The 21,994-nt window shown below is 49.8% G+C and overlaps 2 protein-coding genes across 3 annotated transcripts; one reads left to right on the top strand and one right to left on the bottom strand.

Annotated features, from left to right (window-relative positions):
* Positions 1-801: 801 nt before the first annotated feature.
* On the top strand, positions 802-12,099 carry ITFG2 (integrin alpha FG-GAP repeat containing 2). 2 transcript variants are annotated; one of them, XM_081060641.1, is made up of 12 exons: positions 802-1,062; positions 5,631-5,726; positions 6,340-6,381; positions 6,569-6,740; positions 7,472-7,611; positions 8,068-8,216; positions 8,564-8,661; positions 8,840-8,893; positions 9,004-9,095; positions 9,884-10,001; positions 10,851-11,024; positions 11,111-12,099. In XM_081060641.1, exons 1-12 carry the CDS (start codon positions 967-969, stop codon positions 11,212-11,214), a joined length of 1,335 nt encoding a protein of 444 aa, XP_080916767.1. In that variant the 5' UTR covers positions 802-966; the 3' UTR covers positions 11,215-12,099. The 2 variants fall into 2 exon arrangements, with proteins under 2 accessions (XP_080916767.1, XP_080916768.1); XM_081060642.1 differs by lacking the exon at positions 802-1,062 and adding an exon at positions 1,120-1,714.
* Positions 12,100-12,364: 265 nt separating this feature from the next.
* Positions 12,365-20,457, bottom strand: NRIP2 (nuclear receptor interacting protein 2). The gene is made up of 6 exons (XM_081060643.1): positions 19,800-20,457; positions 16,519-16,671; positions 15,035-15,117; positions 14,567-14,688; positions 14,257-14,309; positions 12,365-13,922 (listed from the first exon to the last, which is right to left on the bottom strand). The coding sequence occupies exons 1-6, from the start codon at positions 19,989-19,991 to the stop codon at positions 13,830-13,832; spliced, it is 696 nt and encodes a 231-aa protein (XP_080916769.1). The 5' UTR covers positions 19,992-20,457; the 3' UTR covers positions 12,365-13,829.
* Between the last annotated feature and the right edge of the window lie 1,537 nt (positions 20,458-21,994).

The following is a 21,994-nucleotide window of genomic DNA, read 5'->3' as shown; positions in this document are numbered from 1 at the left end:
ATGTCCTATTTAAACTACAGAGTGAGGCCACTGAGGGGGGAGGCAGGAGACGTGTGGTGGGGACCGCAGGGCAGAGAGGGTCCAGAATCTCCGCAAGCCTGACTTCTCTAGCCTGAGGACTTCCCTAGGAACTGTGACGTGCAGGACAGAAAGGGCCTGGGGTTTTGGATCAGACAATCCTGGTTCAAGCCCCACCTCCACCGTTTTCTGCCTCGTTACTTAATCTTATACTGACTGACCCCGTTTTCCACAGACAAGAGTTGGCATATACGCTCACAGGGTTGTTGTGCTCATAACAGGAAATAATGTATACGAAACGCGCTTTGCACTAAACACTGAAAGTACTGAATACAAAGTGCAGACACACCATTAAACTTTTTCTAAAAAATTAGCACATATATACAGTTGAAACAGAGATTTCACCGAAACATTACTTACCTTACTACTCAAGAGTCACTTGATATTTTTTATTGGGTTCTATTTCGTGTTTTTAACTACTGGTTTCGTTCACTACATCGTTTTCACAACTCCTGACAGGTAGCTTTTAAAAAACACTGTTGAAAACCATGTGTCGGTTGGTATGATTAGTTTGATTCTCAGGGATGGTCTGATGGTCGGGAATCCTCATTGCCAAGGCAACAAAGGAAGAGGTCGAGGTTAGTAGGTCAAGAATTGGAGCCCTGTTGCCAAGGGAACAGATCAGCGCCGCCAGGTTTGAAGCTCTCCGAGAAAAGGCGTGGCCTATGCCCCTGTCACTCACACCGGCAGCGGCGCAAACCCGCCCCTACGCCCACAGGGCTCGGAAGGCCCGCCTCCTCGCGAAGGTTGAGCGAGGAAGGCCGGGATTGGAGGCTCAGGCGGTGACGTAGCTTCCCCCTTTGCGTGGCCTTCCGCTCCGGCGGCTGTCGGGAGGGGCTCCTGGAACGTTCGGCGGGGCTCTTCGACGCCTCGGCCCGCGGAAGTGCGATGCGGTCGGTTAGCTACGTGCAGCGCGTAGCCCTGGAATTCAGCGGGAGCCTCTTCCCGCACGCGATCTGCCTCGGAGACGTCGACAACGACACGGTCAGTGCATGCGCACTGCAAGGACGCAGCCCGCGTCTGCGCCGCGCCGCGCCGGGCGGGGCCGGGGGCGGGGCAAGCGCCGCGCGAGCTGCCGTGCGCGCCGCGAGTGTGGTGGCGGACCCGGGGACACGGGGGCTGGCTTAGATGCCGGGGCCGGCCGCGTGGGCCTGGTGGCCAGCCCTGCTGTGTTTCAGGGGCAGGCATAACGGCTCCTGTGCCCCGCTCGCTAACTCGCTCACGCAGAAGCCTGGTAAACCCCGGTGGCCAAATTCCCCGGCTCACGGCGACTGTCGCCACGCTTCCTGCAGGGGCATCACGTCTCGAGTCTCTTTCCCTTTCAAAGCCTCAGAGCAGGCGTTCAGAGCACCTGTGCCGCGCTGTCCTCCGGCCGCTCGCGCCTCGCCGCCCTGCGGGCCCCTCCCCCCGCGGTGACAGGTGCCCCACCATCCTGGTCTGAACGGCTTCCTTTAGTACCTGCTCCGCTGAACGCGCCGGTGCCTGGAAACTTGAAAGCGCGGCGTCTTGGTCGAGTTACAACAACAGTTTCCGCCTGCCTTTTCTTCCCTCAGCGGTCGTTCCTTTTCTCGTTGTTTAAATGAATTAATGCAGGTAAAGCCGGTAGCATCGTGCCTGGCACGCAGTTAACAGCTGGGTAAGTGTTAGTGCCATTGTGGTTAGTGTTTGATTGTTTTCCTGCACATATTTACTAACCTGTCCATTAGGCGCCAAGGACACTGCTACACTTTGGGAATTGAAAAAGGAACGAGGCAGGCCCGGCTCTCAGCATCAGGTGGGGTAGGCACGGGAATAACAAAGTGTAACGAGGTGCGTTGATTAAAATACGCAGAGGGTTCTAGGGTGGAGCACCACAAGGGTGGGGGCTGTTCCTGGTGTGAAACACTGTTTTCCAGACTTTATCTTTTCTGTATTACATATTTTTAGCGAAAAGCACCTTATTGCCCTCCTTTCCTGCCCTCTGTCCCATCTCCCTATTCTGCCTCCCTACCGTTCTGTGCTCTCTTCTCCCTGAAAAAAAAAAAGGGAGGGCTACAACATCCTCCCCTCGCCCCCAGACTTCTCTGTGCTGTGATGGAGAAGGTATTTTATGAGGTCTCTTTTGGCTGTACCTGCTCTAGGGAGGAAAAAGTTATTCTCATAAATTTGCATTATGTTTTATAGGCTTTCACATTTCTTCATATGCCAAGCAGTACAATTTTTACGAGAAAATCGAGGCGTTTTAAAGTAGTAAATTAGCAAAGTGACTTTAGATGAGCATATTTTCCATGTTATCTGATTGTCTTCTTCATTTAAAAGGGAAAAATATGTGCCTTTTTTTTCATAACTTCATAGCATCAGCTTTTTTGGAAATTGTACTTTGCTAAGTGAATTGCACTATTATACGCTCAATTCTGCAATACTTGTTATACATACACACACACACACACACACACACACATATATATATATATATTTATATTTTAACTTGAGTTGTAAACTCTGTTAGGATAGGATAGGAATTTTTTGTCTGTTTTTTTACTGCTATATTCCCAACACTGAGAATAGTGCCTGGCACATAGAAGACAGTAAATGTTTGTTGAATAAATGAGGATTATTATGAAAAGCTAGTTAAAGGGCTTTGCCTGTTATTAATAAATATAATTGAAAGAAGGACAAGTAGTTTAGATAGTGTGCCAGTGATTGGATGTGGTACATTCAGGCTGCAGAAGTGTGGATAAAAATTTTGTTATTGGTTCCCCAGGCCAGCATTTGGAATTTGGGGTAGGAAAAACACTTATTTCATTCTAATAAACCTTTAGTCTAAAGGTCTTTGAAACTAATTTATTTTCTGCTAAGTCAGAGGGAGAAACCAGGAATGGAATATACACCCTCTAGGACTGCCCACCGAAGCTTGGATACGCCAGGAGAGAGAAAGTCTATAGATGGCTGAAGCAGATCACAGAAAGATCTCACCTCCTTTTTCCCTTAATATCTCTGACTGATGGTGTTACTACCAAGCTGGGGTTCTTTAGTGTCACTGAGTGGCCTCCAGAGGCCAGAACCAGGATCAACCACAGAGAAGCACAACTGCTGGGGTGCATTATACAGTAGTTCCTTTCCATCCCTCCACCCCTCCCGCATCCGTGGCTTCAGTTACTTGCAGTCAACTGAAGTCCAAAAATATTAAATGAAAAAGTCCAGAAATAAATAATTCATAAGTTTTATATTGCGTGCTGTTCTAATCTCATGTGATCTCTCTCCATCCCGCCTGGGACGTGAATCATCCCTTTGTCCAGTGTATACCTTACCCACTTTGGTCACTTAGCCTCTTGCTTATCAGATCAACTGTCCCGGTATCACAGTGCTTGTGTTGAAGTCACCCTGATTTTACTTAATAATGGCACAAGAGTAGTGATGCTGGCAGTCCGGGTATAGCAAAGAGGAGTCCTCAAGTGCTTTCTTTGAGTGAAAAGGTGAACATTCTCTATTTCAAAAGGACAGAAAAATAATCGTATGCTGAGGTTGCTAAGATCTATGGTAAGAACAAATCTTCTATCCGTACAATTGTAAAGAAAGAAAAAGAAATTCATGCTTATTTTGCTGTTGCACCTCAAACTGCAGAAGTTACTGCCACAGTCTGTGATGAGTGGAAAAGGCATTAAATTTGTAGGTGGAAGGCCCGAACAGAAAATATGTTCCAATTGACGGCAACATGGTATGCCAGAAAATATTGAGCCTATATGAAGACTTCAGCAAAGGAGCCCCTGAAATGAGTGACCACATTCACATTACTTTTATTATAGTGTATTTTTATAACTGTTCTGTTTTATTAGTGGTTATTGTTGTTAATCTCTTAATGTGCCTAGTTTATAAATTAAACTTTATCATAGCTATGTATGTGTAGGAAAAAAACAGTATATATAAGGGTTCGGTACCATCAGCAGTTTCAGGCATCCACTAGGGGTTTTGGACCGTATCCCTACAGATAAGGGAAGACTGTTATAGCTGCTGGAAAGCAGATGGGCTGCCCTGGAATTATCCTCTTCCAGTACTCCTGCCATTGCCTCATTCTCTGCCTGGCTCGCTGCACCTACCATACCGTTTTATGATTTTATTCCTGTGTCTGTTCCCTTGTTAAACTGAGGTCCTTCTCAGCACGGAGTCTGTGGCATTTATCTTCGTACTCCACACTGGTTGTCCAGCTTTACCTGAAAACTCAAGGGCTGACTGGGCATTCTTTCACTGATTTTTCTGTTTCTTAAAAAAATTTTTTTTGTTCTTTGTCTATTAAGTAAACATTTTACCAAGGCCTACTTATAGACTATGGTATCTGTTGAATGAATATATAAAAAAAGAATGAATTGTATGAAAGATGCTAAGATCTTTAGCCTTGGAGATATTTACCTGGATGCTGAAAACTACCGGGTATCAGTACTCACTGTATGCCAATCACTGTTCTAAGTGCTTTCCTCTGTTAGCTCAGTTCTCGAACAACCTTAAGAGGCTTATGATCCTTGTGTCATAGATGAAATACTTTAGGTGCAGAGAGCTGGATTCAAATTCAGCCAGCTACACTCTGAACCTCCGCGCTATGAAGCCTCTCTCCTGTGTGTCTGCAGAAGTCGTCCAGGGGCAACTGTGACTGAAACATCAGGTGTAGAGGGTTTGATGTAAACAAACCTGTTTTGTGCTTGTATGATCTAATAGTCCCCCAAGAAACTCCCATAACTATTAAAAATAATTAATCTAAGATTCAAATAAAGTAAATCATTATTAATAAATTCAATTCATTGCTAATGTTTCCTAACTGTTGATCTGGTACATCTTTGTTGCCTTTATAATGAAATCTCCTGAGAATCTAACGTTCACTCTATTTTGAGCGCAAGAAGGAGGTGTTGGATGTTCCCTCAAAGGGAAATCATGAAGCTGTTTGTGGAAATTGGGTGTGGGGTCCCTTATCATTATTGTTACCACTTGGAAAGGTTGGCCAGCCTTTGGAGACCCCCTGGGAGAGAAGAGGCTCAGCGACCACTAGAGGGCACCGTAGGCCCAAAGCGTGGAAGCTGACGCCTAAGAACTCCCGTGTGCTGCCCTATGCATACCAAGGTCAAAAGGTCTTGCTAAAGGCGGATAGGCCTCCAGAGTAGACATTTTCTTTTTATTCGATCCCTAATTAAATAGGAGTTTTGAAGTTAAATTCTCCAAAAGTTGAATATTTTGGGTTGTTCTCAAAATACTCCCATTTGTAATGGACAAAATGAGAGCCAAAGTCAGGCACGTGGCTCACTGAGCTGTTCAGATGTCAGATTTTTCTGGGATGGATCCTAGATTCGGAGTTACCCCATTCCTCTAACCTCCTCTGCCCCCAACACACACACACACACACACACATACACACACCCTTAACAGAAATAAAGACTCTGGGAAACTATAACTGTTAGTCGTAAAAATTTTTAATGAAGTTGATGAAGATGCAAGCTGATGTCTTGTGAGTTGCCCAGGACGGGCCCAGTTGAGAAGAGGTAGTTCAGCAGGGTCCCATGCTAACACTGTTTTCTCTCCATTTGAAGTTAAATGAACTGGTGGTGGGAGACACCAGCGGAAAGCTGTCTGTGTATAAGAATGATGACAGCCGGCCATGGCTCACCTGTTCCTGCCAGGGAATGGTCAGTATTCAATTCCCTGGGTCTTGAGGGGGAAAGGGATTTCTTCTGTCTAGGAAATGTCATGGCTGAATCCACACAGGAGCTCACCAGTGTCCTAACTCACCAGCTACTCAGCTTAACCACTGTTTCAGGGTTCATTTGATTCTGGGAGGGAAGACCCCAGTCACTGCTCTCCCAACTTTTACACACACACACACACACACACACACACACCAGGGTTGTTTTTTATTTTATGTTATGGAGTGACTCCTTTAGTACTTTAGAGAAACTGCAAGGGTTGTCTGATCTTACAAAATACAGTAGAAAATGGGGGCATTATTTGAATAAGTCTAGAAACATGATAGTCTGGCTATATTAGAATTTTTGTTCTGTAGAGTGTTTGTTTTGAGCCCATGTTGTCTTAACTACCTCAGGTCTTCATACTGCTATGGGGTAAGCTGCACTGACCTTAGAGCGCAATAACTCAATTAATGCTGACTGTCAGTGTAGGGCATGTGGCATAGCTTTTCAGTCAACAGTGCTAATTAGAACACCCGCTCCTTCCTGCTTCACAGAGATTAAGGGGCCTGGTCTCCCTCTGTGTCCCCCTGATCCTGCCTTTCTTCTTTTGCAGCTGACTTGCGTTGGGGTTGGAGATGTGTGTAATAAAGGAAAGGTAAGAACTCTCGGGGACCTGGAGACTTCAGTGTAACTCCAAGGCCTTACCTCAAGCGATTCCTGTCTCCCGGTGGAAATCAGTTGAGAGTTCAAGGCTTCAGCCCTGACTTTTGTGTTCTACTGATTAGTCTGTGCCCAGACTTCCTTTACCCGGTCCATTTCTCCTGTACCTCTGTCTATCCCAGAACCTGGTGGTGGCCGTGAGCGCTGAGGGCTGGTTTCACTTGTGTGACCTGACGCCTGCCAAGGCCCTAGATGCTTCTGGGCACCATGAGACCCTCATGGGAGAGGAGCAGCGCCCGGTCTTCAAGCAGCACATCCCAGCCAACACCAAGGTCATGCTGATCAGCGACATCGGTGGGCATGGCTGGCTGTGCAGGCAGCTGGGGGAATAGGAGTCAGTGGCTAACAGCAGACCTCGGGGGATTGGGGGCGGCGCTCAGTATTCATTTGTGCAGTTGTTGTGCATTTAGTGTCCAATTACTAAAGTCTCATTATAAACCAGGCATCGCTGTAGGCATTTGGATTGCAGTAGTAACTAAAACAGACAAAAATTGCTGCGGTCTTGGACCTTTACCGGAATGGAACAGAAAACACAATACGTTGTGTATTAGAAGGTAGTAAATGCTGTGGAGAAAACAAATCATGGAGAGGGGCTAGAAGTATTGCGGTCGAGTTGTCGGGAAAGTCTTTGCCAAGAGGGTGACATTTGGTCAAAAATAGAAGGTCACGGGAGTGAGCCATGCAGATACAGGGTTTTTATTTTGGTCACAAGCTGCCTTGAAGATGTATGGGAGGAATCCGGTCACTCGAGAGAAGTACAAGGAAAGAAAGCAGTGACAGGACCTACAGAGCAGATAGGTGGGAAGGGCCCGGAACAGGTAGGTGTAAGCACGGGAGGAGCAGACAAACCAGTACCAGACTCAGGTTGTGTCACGTGGTTCCACTACAGATTGGGCCTGAATCATACCGGATAAAAGTGCCAGGGGTGGTGACATTAGCAGAGGAGTGAGGAGGGGAAACTTGGAGGATTCAAGCTAAGGAATGCAGATTTGGCTCCAAACTCGTCTTATTTTCTGGATCCACAGATGGAGATGGGTGTTGCGAGCTGGTGATAGGTTACACAGATCGTGTGGTGCGGGCTTTCCGCTGGGAAGATCTGGGTGACGGCTCTGAACATCCGACAGGGCAGCTGGTGTCACTTAAGAAATGGATGCTGGAGGGTCAGGTGAGAGGCTGAGTGTGGCTACCACGGAGCCCAGAGAGCAGGGAGGAAGGCCTCCTGAAGGGGGGTCGTGGGAGAACAGTCGTGCGCCATGGCGCAGGGTGGGGAAAAGGGAAAATCATCTTGCTGAGAGAGATCTAAAGATCATTTCAAATTGGTCTTAGGGGAAATTGCTAATAATAGGCCAATAGGAAGGAACCTAAGAATTAATGTGAAAGTGAGTGTGACATGGTCTGTATTGGGATCGCCATCCTCTTGAGGTCTGCACAGTGGAAAGCATATGGTGTGTGTGTGGAGAGGATAACACCAGGCAGAAGCCCCTTGAACTCTAGAATTCCTCCTGCTGCCACCCTCAAAGCCTGGGGGACTGCTCCCAGGGCCCGTCTCTGTCCCCTTTCTCTGCAGGGTCCTACTTCCTTCTCTGTCCAACCCCCTCTAAGCCCCTGTTCCCTGGTGCAGGTGGACAGTCTCTCGGTGACTCCAGGGCCACTGGGTTTTCCTGAACTGATGGTATCGCAGCCAGGCTGTGCTTACGCAATTCTACTGTGTACCTGGAACAAGGACACTGGGCCCCCTGCTACCTCTGAGGGGGCCATAGAGGGCAGCAGGTAAGGGGTGCAGGCCTGTGGGTGGTGTGGCGTGCATGGAAACAAGGTGGACTCCTGGCTGTACATGGCCATGGATGGGTTTGCAGTTGGCCGAGCTGCTTCAGCCCTTCTGTCAGTATATTTTGGGACCCAGACTTGAACCTCTTAGCAACTGGGAGATGTTCCAAGATTCTAGCCTGGCAGCTCCGTTCCTCTCTTTCCTACTTGTCACATGAGCCAGACGGGGTCGGTGATAGGTTTCCTTGTTGATTGACATCTTGGAAGCTCTCTTGGAGATGGGGCCACAAAGGCACTGAAGAACTAAGCTCACGTGGTTTCCCACTGAGCCCCTGCTCTCCTGCCCACAGGGAGACTCCAGCTGCCCGAGATGTCATGCTTCACCAGACGTCCGGCCGCATCCACAACAAGAATGTCTCCACTCACCTCATTGGCAACATCAAACGAGGTGAAGTGGGGGTGGGGCGAGGCAGGGAGCTGAGGGCAAAGGTCTGTTCTGGGAGACAGGAGATGGCTTCCCTCGTTTTTGGTCCTGTCCTCTCCCTCCCTGCCCTTGGCCACCCCTCACCCCACATGCTCTGATCTCGCCTTGACCTTTGTATTTTCTTCTTCTGTCCCACGCACAGGCCACACTTCTGACAGTGGTGCCTCAGGCCTCTTTGCCCTCTGTACCCTGGATGGTGAGTTCCCCAGTCAGCTCTGGGCCAGTGCTGCAGTGAGAGGGTATGTGCTTGGGGGGTCTGCTCAGGGCTTCCGTCGCACCCACCTCGGCCTGCCTCTCCCCCTGAAGGGACACTGAAGCTTATGGAAGAAGCGGACAAACTTTTGTGGTCAGTGCAGGTGGATCACCAGCTTTTTGCCCTAGAGAAATTGGATGTCACGGTAAGTGGAAAACTTGCTGGCGAGGAACATTCTTACCTTCTTCACACGGAGAGATGAGATTTCAGTGAAGGCCATTCTCACTTGATCTCACTTGACAGTGAAGTCTCAACCTTTATTTTAATGCTCTCTTGAGACAGGTCTAACTCCCCCTGAAGTGAGTTCCCCTTATTCCACACGCTTGGACTATTCCCTGCGCTCTGGGGAATCGCGCACATTAGTACCTTCCAGCAGCAGTCATAGCTTCTAGGGTCCAGAAGTTAGTTATCTGTCCCAACTCCAGACGAATGTCTCGTAGTGTTTTTCTTGTCCTGGATGAGTCTGTCTTCTTTCCTACGGCATTCGCCCCTGAATCAGCAGGTGGGGGCTGCCCGCTCTGCTGCCATCGTGCAGGTGCGATGGTGGAGGAGAAGAGGCACGAGACTCTGAGGTCAGGTGGGCCAGGCCTGGGGGGGAGGCCTCATTCCAGCCCCTCCCAGATGAGTGGCCTTGGGTGCGTGACTTTATTTTTAGAAACTGAAGTTTCCTCAGTATCAAACCAGGAGTACCGTTGCCTACTTCCCAGGGTTGTTCTGAGTATCATATGAGGTGGCTCATTTGGCGTCCCATTTGGTGCCTGGCACATGGGAGAAATTCAGTAAGAAACATAGGGCTATTTGCTTTCCCAGTTGGCTGTTTGTCACCCAGAGCCAAATTCACAGCTCCTTTATATTTCACCCAGTCCCGTCATTCGATCTCTTTCTAAAATGGCTCCCGGCCATCCCCGCAATCTTGTCTCTGGCTTCTTTCAGGGCAATGGGATGGAGGAGGTGGTTGCCTGTGCCTGGGACGGACAGACATATATCATTGATCACAGCCGCACGGTTGTCCGCTTCCAAGTGGATGAGAATGTCCGAGCCTTCTGTGCAGGTGGGCCCCCGTCCTACGGTCCCCCCCCCAGCCACACTTGTCTGCCTCTGGTTTCCACTCTCAGCGTGTCCCCTAATGTGAGTCTTCCATTAAACATGAGTCCCTTAGCTCTTTCATTAGAGGATGATGGGTGGATTCTAAATTACCATCGTACAGCTTTAAATAAGGGAAAATAAAAGATAGTGAGGTCTCCAATGCTGAATGTTTTAAAGAATGAGCTGAGTTCTTACCACCTGTCTGTCTGAGATATATATGAAGACATCAGAAAGTTCTTTCCCCTCTGAGTTCGTCAGAACTCTGAAGAACATTTTCCCAGAGCATTCCCATTTACATTAGTTCCAAATCGGAACCTTGGAAGCCAGCACTAACTCATCTGGGTGACATGGCGATATCGCCACGTGGTTACTGAAATAAGAATTGGACAGTGTTCTAGTGTACATGCTCCAGTGACCTGAGAGGTTAAGGTGCTCTTGAAGAGGGATTCCCACCGCAGAGAAGCCTTAGTTCCGGGTCTCATTTTGCTAACCTCCCCCTTAGACTAGTGAGACGGCCCTCATTACTCCAGGGCTATCATTAACATAAGAAAATCATATCCGTGTTTTTGGATGCTATTCTGCCTGGGCTTTGTTACTGTGGTTTTTCTGTGTCTGGAATGGGCCAGATATTTTACTCTTTTATCTATTTTACTGAGTTCTCAACAGAGAAGACACAGAAAAGAAGGCCTTTAGTTTTCCGCTTGCCGTCTGTGGGAGGGTCAAAAGCACTGACTCTCATGCCGGTATCTTGTTCTGCCCTCCTGCACCTGGGACTAAAACTTCTTGACTTTTGTCTCACCACCCCACCTCCCAGGCCTGTATGCCTGCAAAGAGGGCCGCAACAGCCCCTGCCTCGTGTATGTCACGTTCAACCAGAAGATCTACGTGTACTGGGACGTGCAGCTTGAGCGGATGGAGTCGACCAATCTGCTGAAGCTGCTGGAGGCTGAGCCAGACTACCAGAGCCTGCTCCAGGAGCTGGGCGTGGGTGAGTCCCAAGAAAGCTGCGGGGCCGGAGGGGCCCAGGCGCCCAGGAGCTCCACAGCCTCTCAGCAGCCCCGTTCTTGCCCTCAGATCCTGATGATCTCCCAGCAATCCGCAGCCTGCTCCACCAGACCCTGTACCAGCCCGACCAGCCACCACCGTGTGCTCCTGCAAGCCTCCAGGACCCCACCTAGCCTGACTCGCCCTCCAGGCTGAGAAAGGATCCTTCTGAGCCTCACCTCCCCCAAGGTATCCGTGGTATTGGCAAGAAGGGAAGATACATTCCCGAGGACCATGGAAGGACGGAAACAACTCCAGGGTGACTGTGAACTATAGATCTCGCGGTCTTCTTGGTGAAAAAAGACAAGTTGAGCCTCGCCCCATTTTGTTGTGTGCCCCACCCATCACATCAGCAGGTGATAGGACCCCAACCTTATCCCATGTCATCTGGGACTGCCCCTTTCCCACAGCTCCCCACTCTTGTGTGGAAAACACTCGTTTGTGAGGAGGGAGCACAGATCTCTTGCATGGCCCCACACGCATAAGGAAACTAGGTTTGGGGCCAGAGGAGCGGTAGGTAAGGGCTCTACTTCATCTCAAGCTTCGTCTTCCGTGGCACAACCCCAGGTCACTGACAGTGGGACTTCTTACAGGAATGGCAAACGATCTGTTTTGTGTTTGAGGGGTCCTTCAGGACATGTTACAGTCTGGTCTTCCTGTGTCCCCAGCAGCCCTGAGATGATTTTCTTCTATTTTCCAAACAAACTGGGCCAGTACCATCTCATTTTGCCATGTTTTCAAGTAGAGTGCAGTTTCATAGGCCTTGCTCCATTTCCCATCTACCCATTTTCACAAAAACACCTGATTGTGTACTAAACAACAGACATTTAAAATCTGATGCAGGTTTATGATCCAGACCACAATCAGAATTATATCTTGGGCTGTTTTTATCATTTGTGCTCTTAATTCTGTGTGCTTTAAATCACTGTCTTTCAAATTGTAGGTTGCAATCTTTTGGTGGGTTGTGGTCAGCATTGTTTTGAATAAATGAAATAGAATAAAATAGAATGAAAAATAGAGTATATTGCTTACAGTGTAGGGAAGTAGTGTTTTGTTATAATTGTATGTGTATGCACGTATTAGTGCAATATAAAGTTTATTTCCTTTTGAGAATTATGTTCAATGGACTTGGACAGCCATTGCTCTCTGTTATGCTGACCCTAGCCGGATCAGTCAACCTGACGAAGGGTCCACATTCCCATTTCCTTTGTGTGAGGGAATAAGGGCAGAGTTATCATTCAGCCTCTGATAGGCATAAAGGAAGACCAAAGAAGGACATTAACATACAGAAACAGGTATTTATTCAAATGGAGAAGCAGCTACGCTGAGGGCCTGCCTTTGGGCCTGGGGTCTGCAATAACAGAAGCAGCAGGAGGAGAAGGGGAAGGAACAGGGTGAGCCCAGGAGAGTAGAGGTCATGGAGCGTGGCAGTGAGGGACCAGGGTGCGATCACACAGGTGACAGTGAGCCCCTCTCCTCTCTTTGTGAGGATAGGGGACTCCATCGAGAAAGGTAAGGCCAGGTGTCATGGGCCTTTCATCTGGGTTCTTCTCTAATCTACCCTCCGCTCAAGATTTCATTTCCAACCCAAAGTCCTAGTTCCCTACTTTGGGTTAGTTACACCACTCTCTTCCTTTACCCCTAATCCATGATTTAAGATGCTCAAACCAGCCAGAAAGACACTCAGGGGTCTGGCTTCTTAAGGTTTGGGTTCCTCTCTTCACAGTGAAGTCAGAAAAGGGTCCTTGTCTCTTTGCTTTGGCTCAGAGTCTGGTGGGGGATAGAAAGCCACTGATTCCAAAACAAGACAAGCTCCAGCTCAGAAGGCCAGAGATGAGGGGCAGGAAGAAGGTCTAATGAGGTGGGTAGTTCTAGAAATAAGGCATACTGGTTAGGTGAAGTCACAATTCACAACCCCACCATCCTGTTCACCTTTGGGGGCAGTTCTCTACAGGGATGTTCCACACACACCCCAAAGTTTAGGGACCCAGTGGGTGGAAAAGCAAGTGGAGAAGGATAAAGATACAGAGCAAGGTTTTGCACAGGGTAATCAAATAATAACTGGCTTCTGATGTTTGCAAGCCCAGAAAAGGTAACTAACAAAGCTCCCAGCCTTGTAAGTTAGCATTCCTCTACCAAATCAGCTTCCTATTGTATTAAATTATTCCACTTATTGTTTCTTCCCCCACTCAACTGTGAGCAGACATGTACAGAATCAGAAAGGTAGGTACCAGCAGGGCCAGTGACCCAGGTTGGTGAGGTGTGATTTCTAGTTGTGAGAGATAATGAGCCCCAAAAGGTGAGGTGAGAGACATGGGAATGTAGGCATCTGAGGGGTGTTTGGAGTGGAGTTGGGGGACAGGTGGAGGGCAGTAGTAGGCTCCGGCCTTTGACTCAGGACAGCACCTACCCTGCCACGGCCCAGCCCACAGCCCCATTTTGCTTGTGTCCTTTTCTGCAGTCGCGATTTGGCTTCGCTCTTCTCAGGAGCGGAACAAGAGAGAGAACAGGGAAACCAGAACCCTGAGAACCTGGGCTCTCTAGGGAAATCTCCTTGGGATAGGGAAGTTTCTGAGAAGCAGAGAGGAATGTGGCTGACTGCGGGAAATGGGACAGCAGGGGCAGGGTGGTGACAAAAGGGACAGACAAAGTAATCCCCAGCTACCTGGCTGTAGTGATGTCCCCATACCCCACACGGCTCTTCCCCTATGTCAGGGTGCTTCCCCCTGGGGACTGACCGGAACAACAATCACTCGCCAGGCTCTTGGTACCAAGGCAGGAAGGGCAGCTCTGAGAAGGGGGCCTTCAGCTGCAGCACACCACGTTCCAAGTCGATGCAGCACTGTGAGGTGTGGAGGGGAAATGGGAGCTTACCTCAGCAGGTAACCTCTCTCTCATCCCCCTCTTTTTTGTCCCGCCTCCTACTTCCCACAGCTTCCCTGTGCTCCTTGCTTCCCTGTTTCCATTCACCAGCAATCCTGCTGGGGCGAGACCCAGTTCTCCATATTTTTCACTTGTAGAGAAATCGGGAAACTCTTAAGAAAGCAAAAGCGCACATCTCCCTTTCTTTCTCATTGGAACCTGACCCATGCTTCCACACCTGGGCCTCCTACCTCTCTTGCCCAGCCCTTGGGTCAGGCCCCAAGTGTGGGTGCAAGTGCTAGCATCCTTCTTACCTTGAGAGAAAGCAGGGTCTGTAGTCCAAGGCAGAATTCAGGACTCTCAACATCTGCAGGAATCATTTGGAAACAGGAGAGGCTGGAGGGTACCTGTGGTCACTGCTGCCCTCCTGTCAGCACGTGCCCCTTCTCTGCCCGAACCACCCCCCAGGTCTGAGAATCTTGGCACAGACATTGGGGATAGTCAGAGAATCTTTGGGGATACCTGTCTGGTGCTGGCAAGGCTGCAAGTTTCTGCCTTTGCCCCTCCCAGGAGAGAAAGGTAGAAGAGGTGAGAAGCTGGACTGTTGAAGAAGGGAGGACTTACCCACCACCTGGGCGGAACATGCCACGGTCTCCTGGCCTAGCTGTAGCTCCAGCTGCTCCACCTGGGTTGGGGGCCCAGGTGCCAGGTCCCCCCCTGGGGCTGTTAGGACCCTCTTCCCTAACCTGTGGTTGGGAAGCAAGGGTTATGGCGACCCCTGTCCCCACCCCCATCCCTTTAGTCCGCTAACAGTCCTCCCTCCATCTTGGGTTCTCACCCAGTCCCTGGCCCCACATGGGGTCCAAATCCCTGTCTTCTCTGCCAGAGTCCCTATCGACTCTTTTTGTTAAATAAGAGCTTTATTGAGATACAATTCATTTACCATTAAAGTCACCCTTTTAAAGGGTACAATTCGGCGGTTTTTAGTATATTCACAGAGGTATAAGCAACTGTCACTACCTAATTGCAGAATATTTTCCTCGCTCCCAAAAGAAGCTTTGTCCCATCCACTCTTTTGGGCCAGACTCTTACCCCAGGCGGCTGAGGCATCCAGCGGAGATCTGGTTGTGTTGGGTGCCGGTGTCCACAGCCACCCTAAGCGCCTGGTCCTGGCACTGAGAAAGAGGGTTGTGGGGACTCGGTGAGCCCAGAAGGCATTGGCTGGTTCCTTCACCTTCCCAGCCCTGGTGATTCCCTTTCCAAAACACATGAAAGGGATGAACTGAGTCTTTAGAGGTGGTTTTTGTGGGACACATACAGTTGAGGCAAAACTGGCTCAGATGAAGGAATCAAAAAAGGAAGCGAGCTGCACGTGGTGGTGAGTCCATCCATACATTTGGGAATGATTTGACCGGAAATGGTGATCTGGTTGTTTAGGGGAATTCTCGGGAGGTTGAGAGCCTCTAGAGTAGAGAAATCTAGTCAGGAGTAGAGGAGGGATGAGAAGACCAGGATATCTTGTTAGGAAATTCAGATGTGAGAAAGCGAGGGGTTCACCATGAGGAACAACGGAAGACACGTTCTTTTGGATCTATACAGACATTTTGGGTTACATTCGGATATCACAAACACACACAGTTTTCTTATTCCAAACATTTATTGAGCGTCTGTGATGCACAGATCTGTGGCTGGCAGGCACAGCAATGAATGTTGTTCTCTGGGAGTCCAGGGAAAGTGAAATTTGTATGGTAGAAAGTTTTAAGGTCTGTGAAAGGATGGTGAGTAAAGTGCCCCAGACATTGAGAGGGAGGAAAGGCTATTTCCTGGTGGGGAAACCAGGAAAAGGTTTCAAGGAGGAAGTAACATTTGAGACTTAAAAGATTATAGAATGTGAATGCAGAATGATTGTGGCTGAGCAAAGACAGTGACATAAGAACACTGGGCATTTAGTAGGAAGGTTCCGTATTGGTTGGGTGGTTCAGTGGCTCCAGAGATGACAAGGGATCACCTGAGCTTTTTCCAGGAGGGTTGCATTATCCATACAACACACACCATTACCGGGGGTGCCAAAATGTATACAAGTGGACACTTGGTCAACGTTGTTCAAGCAGTAGTTGGCCGTAATCACAAGTATCTGGACGCTGATGGGAACCATTTTGAGCGCTTCTTGTAATTGCAGAAGTCACATGTGACTTGTATTCATCTTTTGGTCTTGGTATATATTGAGTATTACAATTTTAATGCAGTTTTCCTTTCTTAAAATGCGTATACTTTTTTTGGGCACCCTCTGTATGTGTAGAGCCCACTGAAGAGTGTTTACATTTTCACATCTAAGGATTATACTTTGATAAAGGAGATGGCGTAATGGTGGTGACAGATGGAATTGCACAAAGGGAAGGTGCTTTGAGACAGACAGTAAAGAAGATAGGGGATCCCATTTTTAGATCCAGGCGTGGGGGAGAGGTGCCTTTTCTTCCTCCCTCCTTCCCGTACCCAGGGCAGAAAGGAGAGTGGGTGAAGTGAGCCAGTCCCAGGCAGGATTGTTAATGAAAGCCAGTGCCTGGGCGACCTCTCACCTTGCAGTTGACCAAAAGAGCTGGAATCTCTGTCGTGCTGGTCTTCCTCCTGTTCTCCTGGCCATGAGTCAAGGCCTGCACCAGGGAGGACTCCCCCTGAAGCCGACTCTGGTTTCCCTCCACCAGGCGTCTTTGGATCACGCTGTGCGGCTGCTGGCTCCATCACAGAACAAGGAAGGCAGACAGGTCTAAACCCAAGTAGCCAGGCTGCTCCGTTCCCCCACCTTAGCTATCCCAGGACGTTGTCCCCAAGCCCACCCTGTCCTGAGTCTCACAGGAGGAAGAAAGGGGCAGGAGCTTACCCGAGGATCCCAGCAGTCAGATCATTAGAGCAGAGTCAACCCCAGGATCAAAGCATGCCATTTCTCTGGGACCCCCATAGAGTGCTCAGTGATGAAGAAATGGGAAGAGGAGAGCGGTCCATTCTAGGCCACGTCAATATTGGCTGATGGGGCACTTCAGGAGCTAGTATCATGCTTGGGGGAAATTCTGTCTCTAGTCTACAACACGGTTTTATTTTGGATGTGTTTTCTGTTTTTTCCTCCTCTGGCCTCATCCTTCCATGGGTTACAGATCCCTGTGTTGATGGTGTGATGAAAAGAAGTCAAAGTAACAAAAACAAACAAAAAAGGGAAAAAAACAGTCAAAACTAGGATGCTGGCAGTCATCATTGGATTCTCCTTCACCTGCAAACCTCCCCTCCCCCAGTCACTTCCGCATTCTACCAGTTTTGCCTCCTGTGTGTACAGCCCATCCCTGCCATCATTACCGCCTTTATTCCTCCCTCACCACAGCTCTCCTGGATCACTGGGATGCCTCCTTACATTCATCAGAACCTGCCTCCCATACTGCCTCCTCTCAAGTACACGCTCGAAGCCAGTGATTATCTAAAGCCCTTGCTACTCAAAGTGTGGCCCTCAGCTCAGCAGCTTTCAGTCACTTGGAAGCCTGTTAGCAATGCAGAAGTGGGGCCTGCTGAATCAGAAGCTGCCTTTTAACAAGAGGCTCCGATGATTCATGTGTACATTACAGTTTGAGTAGCACCCAAATGAAACAAAACTAACCATGTTACACCCTGTTTAAAAGCCATCAAAGCACCCCCTCCCGCCAATGCTTCCGTGGTACAGCTCATACTTTTTAAGGCGCTCCACGGCTCAGATGACCTGGGCACTGCCTGAATCTGCCTGTGTCCCCCTCCCACCCCATCCCCCACACATCTGCCCCAGCCACCCTGCATATACTGCTCCCCGAGACTGTTTTCCTGCTTCCAAGCCATTGCCCCTGCTCTCCCCTCTTCCTAAGACTCCTGTCTCTCTCTTCCCAGGGCCAGACTGGATGACTAGTTTAACACACTGTTCAAGAACTAACTATTCTTTATTCGGGAGAGAGGTTCTTATCTTAAACCTGGGATTACCATCCGGTAATTAGTGCAGGTTTACCTCCTCCAGGAAGCCCTCTCTGACTTCCTTGTACTCCTCCCTCCACACAGGAGGCTGGGCTTCTCACAAATGTTATTCACTCCCCCATTAGCCTGGGATTCCTTGAGCTCAAGTCTGCAACTCATTCATCTTTATATCCCAGGGCCTGGCACAGCATATAAATAGGCCCTCAATAAATGCTTGCTGAAGAAGACTGTATCCTTCCAGGCTCCACACGGGGTTCTCCACCTGCCCTCTCTCCTTGGGAGCCTGGGATTGTTTTTCCATCCTTGGCCTAATGAGGCCCTTGAGGCTGCTGCCAGCAGGAAACCAGGCTCTGGGAAAAGGGACTGGCCTTGGGACTGGTCAGAAAGCCGCTTTGCAGTTCCTAGCGCTCCTCCCACCTTTCCCGTGGGAGTGGCCCTTCTCCAGGGCCAAATCCTTGTAGGATGGTCCCCAAAAGGCAAAGGCTATGAGGGCCTAGCCACTGGAAGCCAAAGAGCCCACTTCCCTGCTCCGTCCTTTCTCAGCTGTGCTTGCTGTTTGCGGGAAGGAATAACCCCTGGAGGTCCTCTGGATTGAAACCTCAGTCTGATGGCTTTTCTTCTTTGGGAGCTGCCAGGATGTGGGCAGGGGATTGCCTGGCCACTGCGCAGTGTTCCTGGAGGGGGAACATTTGACTGGGAGGAATTTGGAAAGGTAGGGCTGGGGCAGGAAAGGCAGTGAGGGGCTGCGTTTGCCTCCAGGCGCCCGGGGAGAAGGGGCTGCTGAGTGGCCTGAGACCCCTGGAAACGGCCTCATACCTCTCAGGTTCCACGAGTCCCCTCCTCTCAGACCCTCAAATTAGGAGATGGGAGCGTGAACAGAGTGCCAAACCTTTCTACAAAAGTCTTTCTTTTATGAGCAAGAAGCCAGATATGATTCCATGTTCCCTGGACCTCACAGAGCTTACTTTCCTCTCTGAGGCTAACTGGAATAGTAGCTGAAGGAATAATGCGAGTTAGTATTTAGATAGTGCTTTTTATCACCCAGGCACTGTTCTAAGTCCACAACAACCCTAGGAGGTAGATGCTATTAATTTTATCCTCATTTAACAGATGAAGAAACTGAGGCACAGAGACGGAAAGTAACTTGCCCGAGTAAGTGGCAGAGCAGGGTCGGAACCCAAGCAACGTGACTTCAAAGGCCATGCCTAACCTCACTCTCCGAGGGGAATGTGTGTGTGCATTGTGCCCTCCTCACTGTTACTCCCCACACTGTTCCCTCCGGAGGCCAAAGTTGCTGCGAGGGGCTGGAAGGAAAGGAGCCTGGAGGGAGGCTAAGAGGGAGAAAGAGGACACTCAAGGAGGCAGGTGGCCTGGCAGGAGCCACAGGAAAAGCCAGATGCTTTGGCAAGACGGAGGCCTTTAATGTTTCATTCTGAGGGGAAAAGGCAAATGAGTGGCCTGGCCCTTCTGGGGGATTCTGGTTTACAGAGAGGGGAATCGCAACCCTGAACTGCCGATCTGCCAGGCCCTCCCAGCCGTAAATGACTGCTCCAGAGCGTCCTGTGTCCCGCAAAGCCTGTGCTCCTCTACAGCAGAGCACACCCTGAAATAAGCCTTGGATTACTGGGGGAGCTGAGCGATGAGAATAGGGTCCCCTCTGAGCCCACAAGCTATGGGAACATCCCCAGTGAGGAGCGGAGAATGGTCAAAGGGAGCCCCTCCAGTTGGCAGGACGGCCTCTCCCCCACTCCCAGTGAGGGAGGGCAATCTGAAGGCTTAGGGTCTCACCTCACCCCCACCCTCAGGTAGGGCTGGGGAGGTGCAGAAAAGGGCCAGAGGACGTCTGCGGGGTGGGGAGGGGAGAGGGCTGCCTCACCAAGTCCTTGGAGGTGCCGAGCCTCTTGAGGCTGTCCAGCGGGAGCAGGTCGGCCGAATCCTTGTGCAGGAACTGGGTGGCCTGTTTGAGCCGGCGCTGCTGGCTCAGGTGGGCTCGGTCCCGAAGCTCTGCCTCCTGTCCCCTCCTACTGGAGTCTCTCCCCAGTCTCATGGCCTCCTGCCTGCTGCTCATGGCTCCTGTGGGGCCGGATGAGCTTATGAGCCGTTGGGGGCTTCTGAGGGACGCTCCCCTCAGGGCTCTCTGCCTCCTGTGTCCCTGTAGCTTCCTGCCTGGCTCCGTCCCACGCTGTCTCTCTCCTGACAGAAGGGTCTCAGCAGGAGGACAAGAGGAAATAAATAAATAATGTGCAGGAGCAGCCGCGTCAGACACCAATTCCCAGAGATTGCAGTAGAGGGAGTGAGGCCGTGCTGGAAAAACCCAGCACGAGGAGGGAGGGTGGGTCGGCGGGGCCTGCAGCTGACAGGCTCTGCAGCAGCTGTAATTCTGGGGTCCTGGCTCGAAGGGGTGTGTGTGTGTGTGTGTGTGTGTGTGTGTGTACGCAAGGGGCCGTAAGGGTGCTGTAAACTGTCAGATTGTTTGAAGCAGCAGTCTGCGTGCTTGGTGCGTGGGGCACACAGGCGTGTGCGCGCCTGTGCGTGGGCGCTGGTTGGCTCTGCGGTCCCCAGTCTCCTCCACCTGGGGTTCTCGCAGCCCAAGGGTGCAGGCCAATAACTAGGTTGAGAACAAGAGGGATGGCATCACATGTCCTTGCCTCTTGTCCTGCCCCTTACCAGGAGAGCTTCACCTTTCAGGGTCTCAGCCTTGCAGCGTGGCAGGTGTCAGATGGGTCTCTAGCTTATTTACTTTGGATTCTGGGTTCCAGGGAGTGACAAGAGCAGCTCTGGATGTCCCCACAGTGGGGCCCAGCTCCTCCCTCTCCTTTATGTAAGTCTCCTCCAGGCCTGGCTCTTCAAAAACTGTCAGAATTCAAACAGGCAGAAAGTTATAAAGAATAACCAATGCCCTTTACTTGCGACCTCATTTTAAAAATGCAGACACCTCCCCTTCTCCCCACATAGCATCCTCCCTGAATTTGGTGTTTGTCGTTCCCATATTTCTCTCCATACTCTATATACATATACGGTGTGTCTGTATCCTAAGCTACACAGCATTCCATTTTGCCTGACCCAGTGTATCGGTTCTTCTGCAACTTGCCCATTCTGGCTCAGCATTTTATTAGTGACATTCATCCATGACGTATGCATAGCTCTAGTTAATTCACTTTAACTGCTGTATCATATTCCTGTATATGAATACAGGAATCACATTTAGGAAATTTAGGTTTTCATTTTTTTACTTACGACCCAAGGTGCTATGAGCTTTTTTGCACATATCTCCTGGGGACCTGTATAAGCATTTCTCTAGAGTACATACCTAAGAGTGGAACAGCTGCCCCATTTGTACATAATGCCAAACTGCCCTCCAAAGTATTTACACCACTGTGTGCTCCCGTCAGCAGTGTATGAGGGGGTCCACGGTCACTTCTTCACCAACACTTGACAGCAGACATTATCTGTCGTCAGATTTGCATTGGTCAAGCCGCTGCTCACATGTGCTGGACACTCACAGAATGCGTACCCCATCCAAGCCCTGCTCCCTTGGGACACAATCTGGTCCAGACAGTACCAACCAGATATCCACTGGCCTTCTATAGACCAAACCTCTTGGAGGCACTTTCACAACCGCTACTATGACGTGAGGGAGACTTGTATTGTGATCCCCATTTAAAGATGAGGAAACTAGCTAAGCGTTATGGATTCATTTGTGTCCTGCCCAATTCATGTGGTAAAGTCCTAATCCGCAGCACCTCAGAAGGTGGTCTTGTTTGGAGATCGGGCTTTTACAGAGAAGTCAAGTTAAGATGGGCTCTAAGCCAATGTGACTATGTCATCCTGGGGACACATGGGGAAATTTGGATACAAAGGAAGACACACAGGAAGAATACCACGTGAGCACGAAGGCTGAGAATAGGGAGATGCATCTATAAGCCAAGGATTGCCAGCCGACCACCAGGAGCTGGGAGGGAGGCAGGACGAGATCCTCTTCTCACGGCCTCGGAAAGAGCCAACCCCGCCCTCACCTTGGTCTTGGACCTCTAACCTCTATAACTGTGAAACAACAAACTTCCCTTCTGC

Source organism: Rhinolophus hipposideros, assembly GCF_964194185.1.
Source record: "Rhinolophus hipposideros genome assembly, chromosome: 9".
NCBI lineage: Eukaryota > Metazoa > Chordata > Mammalia > Chiroptera > Rhinolophidae > Rhinolophus > Rhinolophus hipposideros.
Note: the sequence above shows the minus strand (reverse complement) of the source record. Positions and strands in the feature narration are given on the sequence as shown.